At 48.9% G+C, this 18,053-nt stretch overlaps 1 protein-coding gene across 3 annotated transcripts in view; it reads right to left on the reverse strand.

The window, feature by feature from the left end:
• Positions 1 to 2,804: 2,804 nt before the first annotated feature.
• Positions 2,805 to 18,053, reverse strand: part of ALK (ALK receptor tyrosine kinase) — a 357,461-nt gene continuing 342,212 nt past the window's right edge. Inside the window, exons 24-30 of one of the 3 annotated variants that reach the window (XM_054171222.1) lie at positions 15,881 to 15,978; positions 13,932 to 14,024; positions 12,145 to 12,246; positions 10,926 to 11,060; positions 10,285 to 10,375; positions 6,675 to 8,757; positions 2,805 to 3,809 (exon numbers count right to left, since the gene is read on the reverse strand). In XM_054171222.1, the coding sequence (XP_054027197.1) occupies positions 8,053 to 8,757; positions 10,285 to 10,375; positions 10,926 to 11,060; positions 12,145 to 12,246; positions 13,932 to 14,024; positions 15,881 to 15,978 (1,224 nt within the window). In that variant the 3' untranslated portion in view covers positions 2,805 to 3,809; positions 6,675 to 8,052. The remainder of the gene's footprint in view (positions 3,810 to 6,674; positions 8,758 to 10,284; positions 10,376 to 10,925; positions 11,061 to 12,144; positions 12,247 to 13,931; positions 14,025 to 15,880; positions 15,979 to 18,053) is intronic. The other 2 variants (XM_054171207.1, XM_054171215.1) reach the window with 2 other exon arrangements.

The raw sequence follows: 18,053 nt of genomic DNA on the forward strand, positions 1-18,053 counted from the left end.
CCAACCACCAACTCACCTCCAAAACTATTACTGCTTTGTATTTGACGATGCAGATGTTCAGTGAGGTACTGAACTTTGCTCTGTGTCCAATATCTGTCTTGTTGTCTTGCTGGTATGAGTAGAATGCAAAGCTGGTGAATAATATGGCAAAGAGACTTTTCAACTGGAATTAAAATGACAGAATTACAGCCTCCCCCTGACTTCTGTCCTTTATCTACAGATTAGCCACTGGGCATCCAGCATGGAACATCATCAACCAGGAGCTTTTAAATCTTTTAGCTCTTTAGTACAGAACTGCTCCTTGGCAAACAAAGCACATTTGTGCTTGGGGCTGGAGCACCTCTGCTGTGGAGAGAGACTGAGTTAGAGTTATTCACTCTGGAGAAAAGGTGGCTCTGAGGAGACCTCTACTCTGCTCCAGTGAGACCCTACCTGGAGTACTGCATCCAGTTCTGGACCCTCTATTACAAGAAAGATCTGGACATGCTGGAATGTGTCCAGAGAAGGGCCACGAGGATGAGCAGTGGGCTGGAGCACCTCTCCCGTGAAGATAGATTGAGGGAGTTGGGGCTGTTCAAGTCTGGAGAAGAGAAGGCTCCAAGGAGACCTAATTGTGGCCTTCTGGTATCTGAAGGGGGCTCCAAGAAAGCTGGGGAGAGACTTTTTAGGGTGTCAGGGAGGGACAGGACTGGGGGGGATGGAAAAAAAAAAGAAATGGGGAGATTCAGATTGGATGTGAGGAAGAAGTTGTTCCCCAGGAGGGTGGTGAGAGACTGGCACAGGTTGCCCAGGGAGGTGATGGAAGCCTCATCCCTGGAGGCTTTTAAGGCCAGGCTGGATGTACTACAGAATAGAATAGAAAATAGAATAGAATAGAAAATAGAATAGAATAGAAAATAGAATAGAATAGAATAGAATTAAATTAAATTAAATTAAATTAAATTAACCAGGTTGGAAAAGATCTTCAAGATCAAGTCCAACCTATCACCTGACACCATCTAATCAACTAAACCATGGCACCAAGTGATGTGGCTCTGAGCAACCTGCTCTAGGGTGAGGTGTCCCTATCCATGGGAGGATGGATTGGAACTGGATGATCCTTGAGGTCCCTTCCACCCCTGACAATTCTATGATTCTGTTCTACGATTCACTGGTTTGTCCCAGCCTTGTGCTGCTGGGTGGGCAGTTCAGTGTCTGTGATGGAACACTTGTTATCACAAATGTTGGTTCCTGCCTGAGCATAAGGAATGGATATAACTACCTGGGTAGCTGGAGTTCTCCAGGAGGTATGCAGGGGAGTCAGTGTGTAAGGCAGCAAGCTCAGGCAGGCTGTTGCAATCACACCATACCAGTTTCTTCCAGTCACATCCCCCCTGTGTGATGTCTGGCACAGATGAAGTACTATTACCTGGGCATAACCTCCTTTGGAGAGTTTTCTGATGCACTGCTAACTCCTTTTGTTTTTTCTTGGGGGGTGTCAGGCTGCACCTTCCACAGCACTGTAGCCACACCCAGTTCAGAAGTGGGCTTCTCAGTGGCCTGTGCTAGCAAAGACTGCAGGACTTGACTGATTCCTGTCAGATGGGTAGAGAAGAGGGCACAGATACTGAGCATTGGCACAGTGCGATTTCCCTTCAGCTTCAGCTATATGCACACCTCCCCTGAAAGCTCTGGCTCTGCCAGCTGGAGCACCCTAGGTTTGCTCCTGGCTCGCTCCTCTGTTATTAGTATGGAGCTGGTTTGGTAGCTCTGACAATCTTCTGCAAGGAAACAAGAAGCACCATAAATTTAGGTGGCCTGAAACACAAATCAGTCCCACCATTCCAGAGAGGATTACTGAAGGCTGTCTTCAGGTTGGTGGTGGGAAGGGATTTGTGCTTTCCTAAATCCAAGGCAAGTTGCCATAATCCTTTTCTCCAGCTCCTGCAGGAGGGCACTTGATGTCATTAAAAAAAGGCAACTAAAAGTAACTGCCAGCAAAGCTTGAAGGGAGGTGGTGTGCTGAAGCCTGTGTGGTCACAGCCCCAGGTTGGTTAGAAAAAAGCCACAGTGACCCTCACAGTCCCTATAAGCCATATAAATAAAGTATTACCTGTTCAATAAATAAACAAACAGGTGGTCCCCAGCAATTCTGTGCTGCCTGTGTGGACTCTGAGCCTTGTCCCTGTTCCACAGCATCTTTCTGGGGTCCAGTTTCAGACAAGTTCTTCAGTGCTAGAAAGGAGAGGTCACAGGTGTGACAGGAGGAGGAATTACTTTCTCCTGAGTACAGTCCAGTTGGATACACAAATTGTTTTGTTGTTGACAGCAACAGTCTGTGCAGGGAGCCTGTGCTTGTTGCTAGCCAGCAAGATGAGCCACAAGAACTCAAAACTGGCCCTGCAGACTTGCAGAACCAACCTTGTTTCTCTGACAAGGTAGCTCCCTTACCTGTGAGAGTGTTGCATAGGTGGCAGGTCCAGCACTTACATCATGGCTTTTACACAATGCCAATGTTGAAGAAGCCTTGTCAGGTGGAAACAAACTGTCCTTGAAAGCCACACAGAGCACCCACCTGCAGCCTTTCCCCTGCCTGGCTACACGCAGATAACGCTGGAAAAAAAATGGCAATCAGAGGCAAGAGTACCAAGGTATGGTTTGAAACAGTACCTCTCTCTGCAAGAAGCCTGCAGGTGTGACACTGGCAAGGCAAATAAGTCTTAAGCACTATGATGCTAAGCAGAAGGGTGGCTGTCTCCCATGTGCTCCTTGGGGTGTCAGTGTACCTTAAGACTCCTGTAGCTCCACCAAGCAGAAACTGCTGTGCAGAGACCTCCCTCTGCTGTGGATCCAGTCATGAGATAGCCCAACACAGAGAAAGCCAGCTACAGCCATTTTATTTGTCTTCATGCCTCGTGGTTCACTACACTTGTTTACAATACAAAGACACTATTCAATACAAAATACTCAATGACCATAGATTAGTATTTCTCTTCATCGTATCCCTGAAGTGCACAGGCCCTTCCTGTACAAACAATGGTGCAGAAAATGCTGTACATGAGACAGACACTCCTCTAATGAAGCTTGTTAGTAAAAGAAGCCAGATGCAGACAGTTGGGACAGTTTTCCTGTGATGGGTTTAACTTTGGGACAGACAAAGGGTGATGTCTGGCTTTTTTGCTGCTGTGAAAGGCTGTTTTGTGCTATTCCTGTGTCAAGCTGCTTGCCACCCAGAAGGCAAGGCTTAGGTACAGGAGCAGACAGACCAAGTTCAATCCTTTACAGCCTGTTTCAGAGCTCTTCCGTCATATAGTGTGCAACTGACTGTGCCCAGTGCTGCTGCAGCTGCTCTGGGGCTGAGCCTGTCCCCTCTTGTGCACACACAGGGAGAGAAACCAGTGACCCTGTAGTGCCTCTGGGAGAGGCTGACTCAGCCACAGCCATGCAGCCTTCCTAATGTCAGCCTGTGGTACCTGTAACCCCCCTCCATGTTACAGCAATGCTCCTCTCCCACTGCCACTCTTCCTGCTGCTCCTCAAGGAAGCAGAGCCACCCAGACCTCTTGCCTTGCTTCACTTCCAGGCATGTGATGGAGAAACAAGGGTCAGTAGCCGAAAGGAAGATGAAGAGAAAACTGGAAAGGCAGACAAACAGGCATCCCAACCTAGTTTACCTTCAGCAGCTTACAGAATCAGAGACCTACCTAACTTCTCTAGGAAACAGGTAACATCCACATGGAAAGAAGCCATTTCCAGGTATAGGAGTGGTAGCAGAGGATTTTCCCAGTGGTGCTTTACATCCTGTAGATCACACTGCTTCCTGCTTTTCCACTGTGGAGGGAGGAAGACAGGTAAGAGCAGACTGTAAATGGTGCCAGTGAAACAAGCTGAACACTCCTAAAAGCAAGGTCCTTAAAAAAATGTACATCACCTCAATAGCCTCCACTGAAAGCCATTTTCCCTCACTCCTTTGGTAAAGAGGCTTACAATAAATTATTTCCCCCCCCAACACTGTAAGCCTGGTGTGGAGGGGGTTTAATAAGGGAACTTGGGATGGACACATGCTAGAGTGAGCTCATGGTGACTTAAGTCCTTCTGTTCCCCAGAGCTCTGAGAGCTGAGCAGCTGGAGCTTTCTAGACACAGAAGTTAAAAATTCCTCCTTCATGACTGGCCCAAAGGCTAATGGTGCACAGCCATAAGGAATATGCTGGACCCAAACTGCTGGAGACTGGAACAGAAGAAACAGGAACAATGAACACTTCCAGATGTAAGATAAATGCTGGAATAAATTCTTTGAAGTGCCTTCTTGTACAGAATTTAAGCCACAGGCTCCTTACAGCTGTGTCAAGTGAATTAGTCAGCTCTTTACATGCACACACACAGGGAGTCTAGAACCTCTGCACTTCAGTCTGTTGGCTTCAGTCCAGTGCACAAAGCTGAGCTTCTGTTGTTTCCTTCTCCCTGCCTTGCTTGGACTGTCCCTGGGAAAGCCCTTCATAGAATCACAGAATTGTCAGGGTTGGAAAAGACCTCAAGGATCATCCAGTTCCAACCCCCCTGCCATGGGCATGGACACCTCACACTAGATCAGGTTGCTCACAGCCACATCCAGCCTGGCCTTAAAAACCTCCAGGGATGAGGCTTCCACCACCTCCCTGGGCAACCTGTGTACAGCAGCAGAACACTCAATGTGTGACCCTCATTGTCCCCCACCACATTCACACAGCAGAGCCAGTGGATCCCTGGCAGCCCAACACGAAATTCAGAGCAGCCCCAGAACTCAACCTCCTTTTCAGACAGATGCCAACACTGCCTGTGGTGGGTCAACAGGGCTGTGCTCTTGTGTTAGGGAGCTTGAGTCAGGGGCAGCTTCTTTCCTACCACACTGAACAAACTGCTGCTAGTGAACCTCCCATCAGAGATGCTTAAAGTTAAGCAATGCAATGGCAGAACAACCAGGAAACTGTCTTTGAGGCAGCCTGTGCACGAGTAGCAGTGCATTCTATAGCCCATTTTAGACCATTTGTCATGGCATGTGTTTTACTAAGGACAGGCAAATGCTCCAACCTTTACTGCTGAGTGGGGAGGTTTGATCTGCATCAATATTTGCAGTACATCTTTTGCTGCAGGCTGGGGCACAGTGCTTGGGAAGCACAGGAGGGTACCACACTAAATGCTTGCTGTGGAAGAGCTTGGAGACTTTCTGTTATGTTCCACAGGATCACAGGATGTTAGGGTTGGAAGGATGTTAGGGTTGGAAAGGACCTCTGGAAACATTTAGTCCAACTACCCTGACAGAGCAGGGCCATATAATCCAGTGTAGGTTGGACATGCATCCAGATGGGTCTTGAAAGTCTCCGGAGAAGGAGACATTCAAAATAAGCCCAAACTAGATTCCCAGAGCTAAGAGGGGGAGGGATTAAAAAACCCAAACAAAATAAACCACAAAAATCCAACACAAACAAACAAAACCTTACCCACACACAACAAAACATTTTACACTGGAGCTTACTTAAACCCAACTGCTAGTGCTACGCAGTATTCATCTCCATGCACTGTACCCAGCAGAATGGAGAATTCCAGCAGCAAACCACCATTTCCCCTGACCAGAATTCCACAGGCAAGCAGCAGTAATGTGTTTAGCTCCTTTTTGTTTGTTTAACAACTCCCATTCTGTGCTTCAGCTGAAATTCTGTGATACAATAATGGTGCAGCACGAGCTGCAGAGCAGCAGTCACCCTATCAGTATGGCTGGGGACTATCTGCCTTTCCCCCCTGCACCGCCCCCCATCCCCCAAACTTGTTATCATCTCTTGCTGCTCCAGCTTTTAAAGCTGCTTTAGAAATGCTACCTTTAACATCATCACCTGGCAGCTTATCTGCATTTCTGCAGCATCTCAGCTGCTGCTCCAGATCCAAGAATTAATAATTTCAGCCAGTCAAAGATCAATAACTTGTCAACTTTTGATCCTTATGTATTCTTTGAGCACACTCATCAGTATACAGCTTAGATTCTCTTGGCAAGAGGCAGGGCAGCAAAAATCAACTTGGAATGTGCTCCTATGCAAAGAAGAGATAAAGAAAATAATGGGGAGGTTCAGCCCTTCAGAAATGAGAAAGCTGGGATATTTAAATGAAAATTGCTATTATATGTGAATAAGATCCTCGTGTAAGAAATGGTTCTGATGGTGCTCACCTCCTGAATTAATCAGCTTTCCTGAGACTCTAAGCAACTCTCCCATTGTGCTTACTGAGCTGGCAAGAGAAAGCCCAGTGTGCCACTACCACAGCCCTAAGGTGGGCAGAGTCCCTCTGCAGTGGCTGTTTCATGATGAGAGCTGTGAGCCTAACAGCCTTGGAGGTCACAAATATTCCCTTAGTTCAAGCTAAAGTAGCTGCATCAGAATGCCCAACGTGTGGCCTTCCTTGTCCCCACCAAGCACCTCCAGCAGAGTCCAGCAGATCCCTGGCAGCCCAGCCTGAAATTCAGAGCAGCCCTGGCCCAAGCTTCCCAACACAAGAGCCCTGGAAGTTTTTAAGGCCAGGCTGTGAGCAACCTGCTGTAGTGTGAGGTGTCCTGGCCCATGGCAGGGGGTTGGAACTGGCTGATTCTTGAGGTCCCTTCCCACCCCAACAATACTATGATTCTGTGTGCAGACCCTGGTTTGTTCCCTTATGAAGAGAAGAAGCTTACCTCAATGTTTGGATTCAGGGCCAGATTCAGAGTCACTTCACTGAAACGAAGAGTCTTGGGGCTGAAGGACACCTTCACATTGCTCTGCTGATGCTCCGTGGATAGCCTTCACGCGAAAACGCGAACCCTTGCAACCCTAAGCTGAAGTTACTACTGCACATCATCTTTACACATGAATTATTTCCTACATCTATACTTTTGACAATACACTTAACTGGAGTATTTCTCATGCACGAGGTGTACAGAATGAGTCACTGCAGTGTTTGTCTTGACACCACGAAGAAGAACAAGGGCTCTAAACCCCTCACAGACAGACAGTATCTGGCATCTGGATTGTGGCACGATCTCCTCTTTACACACTCTCTGTACAGGGTATGCCAAAGGCTGTTGTAACCCTCTGAGGTATGCAGGCAGCTGCCCCATTGTCAGGGTGTGGTGAGAGCTTCTCTCACGGTCCTTTAAACCTTCACCTTGGTTCCATGCGACATGCCCGAGTTCCTGGTGGGAGAGATTTCTGCTTTTGTAGGATGGAATGAATTTGAAAGGGCTTCACTGGGCTCTGGTTCTTAAGCACAGCAAAAAGAAAAGAAAAGAAAACAAAACAAAAAACCAGCCAGACAACCCTCCCCTCCAACCAAGAACGCCTCACAGCATCTAGACCCATGCTCTGTGTTTCCTCTCCTCTCTTTCAAGCAATGCAGCACGACCAGTGTCCTCCTATTGCCCTGCCAGCACCCCCACGACCACTGTGCATTCAAGGATCTCCGAAGACTGGACTGTAGCTGGACACAGCTCGGGGCTGTGCCACCGCAGCCCCATTCAACGCTGTCGATGGACCTTTGCTTTTTGCTTGCTTTTGCTTTTTTTGTTTTAGTTTTTCCCCTCCAGTTTGGCTTAGAGGATGCTTTCCCCAAACCCACCACAACCTCTTGCCAGCTGCAGGAGCTCTCCAGGTGTTCCACAGCAACCACGAGTTTGGCATTGGAAAACCCCCAGACATGAAACACTCAAGGCAGCGGAGCCGCGGCTTTGACACTTAAGCAGAGAACACACAACTGAGACAAGCTCACAGGAAGGGCATGACAACAACCATGCGTTATGAGTTGATGCAGCTGGGCCTCACAAGTTAACATTTGTTTCCTGTATCCTCCCTCCCCCTTGTTTCTTTGAGCCTGTTGGGGCTCTGGTGATTCGAAGCCTCTCTCTCGGGTTAGTTGAAATGACAGCTCTGAGGGTGGCACTTTTGGAGCAAGTTGGCACAAAAGGGAAGGTAACCAATGCTGTCAGATCCCTTGCTTGCGGTGTATTGGGTAACAGGACATCTCTTCAAGGCTCAGGGGCCACAAAGGGGAAAAAGTCAAGAAGGTAGAGAGGGGTCTCACAGCCCCTGCTGGGTTATGTGACTCTTGTTTCTAAGGACAGGGTCCTCATAACTGCTAGTGCAAGGTGGAGCGGAGGCCTCCAAGGGTAAGCCCTGCTGTTGGTATCCGTAGTTGACGTTCCCACAGGGGAAGTGGCGCAGCCTAAAAAGAGGCACTTCTTTAACGCTTGCTGTTAGGGAAGATGGCTCTAATAGCAGGGAGGAGCCTGGCAGCCTGCCAGTCACAATGTTGGGCCCCACAGTACAGTTCCCTTCCTGTCCTAAATTCTCCCTCTCGGGCATCTCCTTCTCCAGCAGAGAACTGCTCTTGCTGGCCTGCTTCTCCGCAAACCAGGAGCCGTAGGTTGGATTCCAGAGGTTGGTGGGCTTGTTCCTGGAGCCTCGACTTTTGTGCAGCTCAGAAGGGGGATTGGACTGGGCATAGGCCATGTTGATGTGTCCCCCTGCTGAGGCTGCCTGCACCTTCCCCAGCCCTGGTGGTTCTAAAGCTCCCATTTTCCCTAGAGGTTTTCCAGCAGCGATGGCTGATGGCGGGGGTGGTGGCGACGGCAGAGTTTGCTTCTCATCCTTTCTGTCTTGGTGCATGGAGACCAGGAGAGGAGGAATTCCTTCTGGGTCATCGGGACGCACTGCTACCTTCTCCTCCTCCTCAGCTGATGGGCCATATTCTACTGGCAAAGCAGTGTTGATGACATCTGGATCCTGTTGGAGAGAAGAACGAGAACTTCTCAAAGTCTGCTCCAGTCACCTGCTCCAAAGCCTGACACAGCTACCCAGAGCCCACACTCCACAGGCAGAGGATGCTGAGCAAATGCAGTTAGTCATAAGGTGCAGTGAGATAACCCTTGAAATCAAACTTTCTAAAGAGAAGCAACCATAAAACCCACCACAGAACATCAGAGGCACGAAACTGATGAAAAATGATACTTTTTTTGGTGTGTGTCCAGCAAAATTTCCTGTGGGAATGTCTTTTTTTTAGACTCTATCATCTCCAAGGTCATAACATACCCAGATAATATTGAAAAGGTTTCAGCCATCAAAGCATTGCCTTCACACAACAAGAGAGGAGGGGGGATGCAGAGGGAAGGCAATACTGGCAGACTCCTGGAAGCCTGAGTCCTTAGGGATTGCAGATCTCAGCTACTTAAGCAGTACTGAAAATTAAACTGAGAGAAACTGTGGTGATCTGGGCAGCACTTAGTGCACTTCGTGATTGTCAGGCACCACAGCAAGCTGCAGGGAGCAGGAAACACTGCCCTCCAATCCCAGGATCTAAGCACACATGAAAACCAGAGCCAAGCCTCCCAAGCAGCAAGGGGAAGCAAACTGACCCAGGCAAATCACTTGTGGGAGGCAGCCACAAAACATTATTCCAAACTATTTCACTCCTCACAGGTTCAAATGGGAGATAGAAAAGAAATCAGATTTTGCCCTGGGAAGCCATCCACATCCTTTCCCCATTGCCTAGCCTCAGAATTCCCATTCTTTAGGACAGGTGACTTCAGCAAGGTCAGAGTCAGAAAACTGCCAACAGCCACAGAAGCCACCTGCACAGGGTGCTCTGAGGACCAAGGGTGCTTGACAGGACCAAGAGGTAACAGGCACAAGCTTGAACATAAGAAGTTCCATTTAAACATGAAAGAGGAGCTTGGGCGGAGCACTGGAGCAGGCTGTCCAGAGAGGCTGTGGAGTCTCCTCTGGAGCTGTTCAAAACCTGCCTGTGTGCTGTCCTGTGCAACCTGCTCTAGGTGACCCTGCTCTGGCAGGGGGGTTGGAGCAGATGATTTCCAGAGGTCCCTTCCAACTCCTGTCCTATGATTCTGTGAGCCAGGTCCATTTCTGCTCGGCACTGGCCATGTCTGAAGGGCAGACACCAGGCTGGAGTGGCTGCCACAAAACACGTGAGATGTGTACAGGTGCTGGCCTGTCTCAGCTCTTCTGCTTGGTGGAATCTGTGCTTTTGTAAGCAGAAGCAGAGCTCCAGGTCTGCTTTTGCTTTTGGAAAAGCTGTGAATGCTTGCGTCAGCTTGTGCCTTTCAGCAGTGAAGACAGGAAGGGACCACCCAGGGAGGTAAATATCCCAGCCACTGATGCCAGACATCAGTCTCCCAGATTGCTGGCTGCAGTATTTCAATGCTACCCTCTCATCTCATGTTCTGGCTTGCCTAGGTTGCTCCTCAAGAAGAACCCTCTCCACCCTTCTCATCTGAGATGAATGAACACTGATACCTGGGTGCAGTACTCAATCCTCTCCAGGATGATGGCAAAATTTGGCCGGTCTTCAGGCTGGTGCTGCCAACACTGGGTCATGATGCGGTATCTGGAAGAGCGGAACGGGAGATGCTCATAAACAGCAGCTCCTGTTGGTACACAGCAGCTAATCACTGCAGCTTAGAAACCATAGGCACACCTCACCACTCTGATTTCTAGTGATAAAAGAGTGCTCTGCCTTCCGTGGAGCTGGACAGCTGAGGTACTGGTAACCATGGAAACATGGCCACCAGTGGGGTGAAATCCACAGCACATCAGAGAATTAATTCACCCACCCCAAATCCCTTGGACACGAAGGGCAGGCAGGGCTGCAGATGATGGAGCCCAGCTCTGCCTGCCTGTGAGCAGCCCTTATGCACTTGCAGATTCACAGCTAAGCTAAGACATAAGGGACCCTCTTTGACCAACAAGCCACTACTTCTTAAAGGGGCCCTGAAAAACAGGGACCCTCGAAAACAGGCAGAGAACTTGCACTCAGAATTCCAGTAAGGTAGATCAGCAACCATCAGATCAATCTTCAAAGTCTGTAACTTTTGCCTAGAGAACAGCACTTGAAACAGGACTTTGTTTTTTAATATACCACAGTTAAAATCTCTTACACAGGGCCAGGGCAGTTTTTAGGTGGATCCATCCTTCCTCCATTGGTGACAAACTCCAGAACCTCCTGGTTACTTTTGCTAGGGTAGGGCATGTATCCCAAAGAGAATATCTCCCACAGCAGCACACCAAAGGACCTGAATACAGAAGCAAAGGAAAACAAAGTGAAGGAGATGAGAATGACCATGACCAAGGGATGATGCCCTCAGGTGCAGTGCTGTCAGCACTGCTTCCTGCAGGCTGTGCTTGAGAAGCTTCTGGAACTCACTGCTGACATATTCAGACAGCTCTAATGGTGAACTTTGAGTCACCTAACAAATGGTGGGAGCTGACTGTGAGTGAGTGAAGCTACAGCACAGGTAAATAAATATTGTTGCCTTGCCCTCATACTCAGTGTGGCTCAACAAGATGTGAAGAAAGTGAAAGTCAGCTCATGCTTTTCTGAGACATCAGCCACTGCTGGAGATAGGACTGAGGGGAGCAGTGACCACTTATGACCAGCTTTCCCCCCCGAATATGCTGCTCTGCATGCAATAATGTGGCAGTGCATCCCCACTGATGCTCGGAGCCTCACAGTCTTCACCTGTTACTCAGTGCACAATAAAAACAGTCTCTTGCTGACACGACAGCCCTGGGGGACACTGGCTGGGACAGGACCCCCCTCCAAAGCACTGAGCTGGTCAGGTGCTTGGAAATGACCATCCAGTTGATTAAAACTGCAAAGATCCAGCTCGACTTTTCAGTAAAGGAAGAATGAGGAACCTGTGTTTTTCACAGAATGTAATGACAAGATGAGGGAGTTGGGGCTGTTCAGCCTGAAGAAGAGAAAGCTCTGTGCAGACCTTCCAGCACATGAAGTGGGCTACAGGGAAGCTGCAGAAGGACTATTTATAAGGGCATGTGGTGATAGGAAAAGGGGCAATGGTTTTAGACTAGAGCAGGGTAGATTTAGATTAGACATTAGGAAGAAGTTCTTCACTGTGAGGGTGATGAGACCCTGGAATGAGTTGCCCAGAGAAGCTGTGGACACTTCACCCCTGGAAATGCTTAAGAGCAGTCTGGAAGAGGCTTTGAGCAACCTGATCTAGCAGGTAGGTGTCCCTGGCCATGGCGGAGGGGACTGGAGCTAAATGATCTTTAAGGTCCCTTCCAACTCAAGCCACTCACAATTTACAGAGGAGGTTAAAACAGAGACTGAACAGAGCAGGAAAGGAAGCTCACCATGTGTCTGTTTTGGAGGTAAATATTCCTTCCATGAAAGCCTCAGGAGGCATCCATTTGACGGGCAACATGGCACACCCACCCTTCCGATAGTAGCTGGCTCTGCAAAAGCAAACAAACCAAAGTCAGGCAAGAAGTCAGAGAATGCCATGAATTCAGGATTTCTATAATTGCAAATATTCAGATCATGAGCCTAATTTAGGTGAAACAGCATAGCAGAGAAAATGCTGAAGAGACCTATTCCTTCCAAGAAAAATAGCTGGAATGGGCAGATGGTGGAAGGACTGCTCTCATCTCCCTCGATTTGGTGAATCCAGGTTGTCCTTACCCATGTGCATGCTCCTAGTGAATTGCTCACACAGCAAAATGCTCTTTTCAGAGCCATCCTCCTGGACTTCTCAGCCACAGCAAGATCTCCACCTCACGTGTGGCCACCTTGAGCATCCCCACCAAACATAATCAAAGCCTGTCCCATATGTATCCTGTCTAAAACTCCACACATGAAATCCAAAACCCTTTCTGAGAATGAGGAGCTTGATGAGGAGGATGCTTGGCCACTAGACATGGGGTAGTACAACAAAAACCACCTCCCATGCTCCTGAGACAGAATGTGTCATTGTCATCATCCCTTCAAATAAAATGTGCAAGCCCCAAACCCTGTGCTGGCAGCTGCAGGGGGCTGCTTGTGCCAGCTCACTGCTCATAAGCACACAGCCTGTCCATCCAAAGGACGTTCCTGGGCACACAAACACATGCAAACTTCAAAGGCACCTTTGAAAAATCAGCACCGAAGTGTTCATCTTGGCAACTGGTGCTGCTGATCGTGTGAGAGAGACAGATGCTGCTTTGTCCCAGCAGGGTGCCTTTCTGACAGTGGGACAGAGGAGGGGCTCTTTGTGAAGGGAGACAGAGGAAGGAAAAAACCAAAAGCAGCTCTGACACACTTGGGGTTTTTGAAGGCAGCACTGTTTGCATCACCTCAGGCTGTGCTACTGTCAGATCTCCAGCTAAGCAAAGCCAGTCCTGGTTGAGTAATTGCACAGGAGAATCTCCAACGGGAAAAAAAGAGGGCAAGGTGCTGGAATAAACTGTGTGGGTGACTGAGTACAAGGCATTCCTTCCTTGGAGTCGGAGGCAAATCAATTCCTCAACACAGCAGGACATGGTGCTGCACTTCTGGAGGTGCTGTATGGAAGATGAGAAATCAAACTGCAGCCCTCACTGCTCGTGGTCATTAGAGATTTCCTGGCACTTCTTGCAAGAGCAGAGTAGTTAACCCTGTGTCCTGGCTGAGCTCCAGCTTGGGTGATTACATTTTCCTGACCTTCCTCTGCACCTTCCCCCTTTGTCTGCAGTAAATTGAGAAGATTTACTGGTGACACCAAACCAAAGGGGCAGAGGTAGCATCAAGGAGAGGGATTAAACTCAAAATGATTTGGGACCACAAAACAAAAGTGCACATCAATGCCATTCAGTGTGGAGAAAGTGAAGACAAGAAACTGAGGACAGAGTACAAGAGGGAGGAAGAATGCCTTCCATGACCACCAGACTTCATTACCCAGAGGAAAGCTGTCAGGAGTGGGAAGTCTCCAGATCAGAGTTAAACCACTAGTGAAGGCAAACACTAACAAAGCATTAGCTAGGATTCATCAGGGTGGGTTCTCTCCACTGTTGCCTTGCTGGGGTTGGGCAGAGCAGCACAGAAGCCTGCTCCCCTGCACAACCAGTGCTTCCCTCTCCTTTCAGTGAGCTTTCCCTCGCAGGTACCCTGGGCTTAGCTCTGCTACCTGTATATATCCCGGGCCATTCCAAAGTCTCCAATTTTAGCCACTCTCCCAGGCCCTCGACAGGTAAGGAGGCAGTTCCTGGCAGCAATATCCCTATGAGGAGAGGGAAGAAAAGCAACAGAAAGAGAAGAACCACTTAATCATTCAACAGTTTTGCAAAGCAGTAAGAAAACAAAACAGAGCAGCTATTTCCTGAGCAGCAGAGAAGGCCCAGCAGCCAGAAGAGTCAGTGTTTATGGTCAATTCATGTCCCAGATTCCAGTCTACCCCAACAGCAGAAGCAGTTCTGCTCTGTAACATTTCCCCTTTGAACTTCACCTGGCATCTTCCAGCTGCAATCTCCCTTTACCCCAGGAGCTGTTTTAAAGTCTCTAAGGGATTGCAAGCGGTGGGGCTGATTTCAGCAACAGACTAATCCCATCATGAACCATCTGATCAGGCACTGGAACAGGCTGCCCAGGGAGGTGTTCAAAAAAGGTGTGGCCATGGCACTTTGGGACATGGTTTAGAGGCCATGCTTGGGTCAATGGTTGGACTTGATGATCTTAGAGGTCTTTTCCAACTGAAACAATTCTGTGATTCTGTGGAGCTGTCTGGGAATGATCCAGTGACCAGCTCTTAGCATGCTTATCAAATATTGTCAAGGAACAGGAAGAGCAAAAATGTGCAGGTGTTGCTCTGAAGACTGAAGAAGGGATTGGCCTGAATCTGCCTATGCAGGTAACATTCCAGTTCCACCTCTGTTGGGCTGAAGTAAACCTTGGGGTCTGAATAACATGGCATACCTTGTGGGTAACTCTGTCAGAAGAATGAACTGCAGTCTGGCTTTACTCATCTGGACCAGGCTGCCCAGGGAAATTGTGGAGTCTCTTACTCTAGAGACTTTCAAAACTCACCTGGACATCTTCCTGTATGGTCTGCCCTGGGTGATCCTGCTTTGGCAGGGAAGCTGGTCTAGATGATCTCCAGAGGTCCCTTCTGACCCCTACCATTCTATGAGTCTATCATCTCTACTCAATAGAATCACAGAATGGTTTGGGTTGGAAGGGACCTCCAAAGGTCATCTAATCCAACCCCCCTGCAGTGAGCAGGAACATCCTCAACTAGATCAGGTTACCCAGAGCCCTGCTGAGCCTGACCATGAATATCTCCAAGGATGAGGTCTCAACTATGTCCCTAGGCAAACCTGTTCCAGTGTTCCATTACTCACATGGTGCAGAACTTACTAATGTCCAACCTAAATTTACTCTTAATTCAAACCATTGCCCCTTGTCCTGTCACTGCAGGCCTTTGGAAACAGTCCCTCTGCAGCCTTCTTGCAGGCTCCCTTTTGGTACTGGAAGGTCATTATTAGGTCTTCCTGAAGCCTTCTCTTCTCCAGGCTGAACAACCTCAGCTCCCTCAGCCTGTCCTCAAAGGAGAGCTGTTCCAACTACCTGATCATTTTCACGGTCCTCCTCTGGACCTGCTCCATCAGGTCCATGTCCTTCCTGTGTTGAGGGCTCCAGAGCTGGGCACAGTACTTCAGGTGAAGTCTCACTAGAACAGAGCAGAGGGGCAAAATCCCCTCTCTCCATCTGCTGGCCAGAGTGCTTTTGATGCAGCCCAGGATGCCATTGGCCTTCTGGGGTACAAGCTCACTGTCTGCCCATGTCCAGCTTCTCATCCACCAGAACTCCCAAGTCCTATTCCACAGGGCTGCTTTCTATCACCTCATCCCCCAGCCTGCATGGATGATGAGGATTATTCCTCCTTTGGTCAAACTGCAACCTGATTTAGAAGCAGCTTTTCTGTTAATTGCTTGTACTGTTTCTGATGGCATCTCCCTTGTTTAAAGGTATCCAGCCACTAGAGTGCAGCAGGACATAAACATATGGAGCAGGGCACTACAAACCAGTGCTGGCATGTATGCAAGGCATGCCCCTGCTGACACAGGTGTGCTCACCTACCTGTGAATGAAGTGGTTCTCCTCCAGGTACTGACACCCACAAGCAATGTCACGAGCCACGTGCAGCAAGTCCAGCATGGAAAGCGAGGAGGGCTGGTTCTGCCAAAAGACAAGGGACAAACGTGGGTTAAAAGCAAGGACATGGCACCATCCCTCACTGACATGGCCCTGGCAGTTAGCCAACGAGTGGTGTAGCTCAGAGGTTAGTGCACAAAGGGATTGCAAAAGTGCACAAGAGAGAGCTCCTATCCATGAACTGTGCAAATGATGCACAGGCACAACCTCACACACATCCTAGGGACAGAAGCAGTATGGCTGCCTTCCAGTACCTGAAGGGGGCCTACAAGAAGGCTGGGATGGAAAGAGTCTGTTTGTAAGGGTCTGCAGTGACAGGATGAAGAGCAATGGCTTTAAGCTGGAGAAGAGCAGAATTAGATTGGATGTTAGGTACAAGTTCTACACTATGAGGGTGGTGGAACATTGGAACAGGTTGCCCAGGGAGGTGTTTGAGGCCCCTGCCTTGAAGATATTCAAAGCTAGGCTCAGTGAGGCCCTGGGCAGCCTGATCTAGTTGGGGATGTCCCTGTTGACTGGGGGGGTGGGGGTTTGGACTGGATGAGCTTTGGAGGTCCTTTCTGGCCTGGACTGTTCTATGATGCTATGAATCCCCAGCTCTGTTGGGATGCCCAGTGTAAGAATTTCCACCAGTTCCCATGGGAGTCACTTCTGCATTTTCAGCAGGATTTTCAAGGAGATCTGCAGCCTGAGCTGGTCCTTGCTCAGCTTCTTGTCATTGCCAGCTCTTCTTTAAAGTCACCTTGAACAATGAGAATTTTGTGTAAGGGCATGAGTCATATTTGCTCTTTCCCTCCTCCACATCTGTGTAGGCTTTGTCTTGCCCCTCAGAGCACTGACACAGCTTTGCATAGCTGAGGGCAGTGGAAGACTAAGGCTGCCAACTCCTTCTTCCTGCCCCTCTGGTGAAGTCCACAGCCCTTGCCAGCAGCAGCCAGATGCTGCAGTGCAAAGGGCAGGCTCTGCACCGGCTGGTGTTTGCTGGCCACTGAAACCAAACCATCAGCTTCTGCACTGAGGTGTAAATCAGTGAGCCCTGTGCCAGTCTTGTGGGGGAGGAGGAGGAAATCACTGCTGCCAATGAGGTGGTGACAAACAACTGGGTGGCAGTGACTGCTTATTCCACAGAAGCCATTTGCTAACTAAGTCTTCATCTGTGGTCTTAGTTATTGGGCCCTACAAGGCTATCCCACTCTCTTGCTCTCTGACATCTACCATCCTGTCCATGAGTCTCTTTCACCCATGCACAAACCAGTGACAGGGACTGCTGGCTTTGCTATCCTGTCTGTTGTGATGAACCACAGAATGGCTTGAGTTGGAAGGGACTTTAAAGATCACCTAGTTCCAACCCCCCTGCCATGGGCAGGGACACCTTCCTCTAGAGCAGGTTGCTGAAAGCCTCATCCAGCCTGTTCTTAAATACTTCCAGGGATGAGGCATTCACAACTCCTCTGGGCAACCCACTCCAAAGGCTCACCATCTTCACAGTAAAGAACTTCTTCCTAATGTCCAACCTAAATCTACCCTGCTCTAGTTTAAAACCCTTGCCCCTTGTCCTGTAACCACAGGCCCTTGTGAAAAATCCCTCCCCAGCTTTCCTGTAGCCCTCTTCAGGTACTGGAAGGCTGCTGTAATAGACATATGCCATAACATAAAGACTAAGGATCACCTGCCTACATAGTTTTCATTTACACAGTAAGTTCATTGCATATCTACACTTAACTGGTTCTTTAAAACATACGACTGTGTCTCCCTTTAAACCATTCCCTCTGTAGACTAACAACTTCTGAAAGCATAAAGCTTTTCCCTCCACTCCCTTCAGTGAGAAAGGGGAATAACCTTTCTGAACTCTGTGAGCTCCAGTGACTCACCAGCTATGCAAGATGGCTACGGTGAGAAAGGCTGCAGATGCCACCTTCATCCCTTTCAGGGCATAACCAAAGGGAAAGGAGAATCTCAGGCTACCCATTCCCTCCTCTTCCGAGGAAGGGTCAACAAAAATGAAGTGCAAAGGAGGTAACAAGCCTTATTCTTTACTGTGCAATTGATTGCAGAGCTGAGCTGTAAAGCAGGGCAGTCAGGAGGCTGCAGCCTCAAGC

This window comes from Dryobates pubescens, chromosome 2, assembly GCF_014839835.1.
Source record: "Dryobates pubescens isolate bDryPub1 chromosome 2, bDryPub1.pri, whole genome shotgun sequence".
NCBI classification, from domain to species: Eukaryota; Metazoa; Chordata; class Aves; order Piciformes; family Picidae; genus Dryobates; species Dryobates pubescens.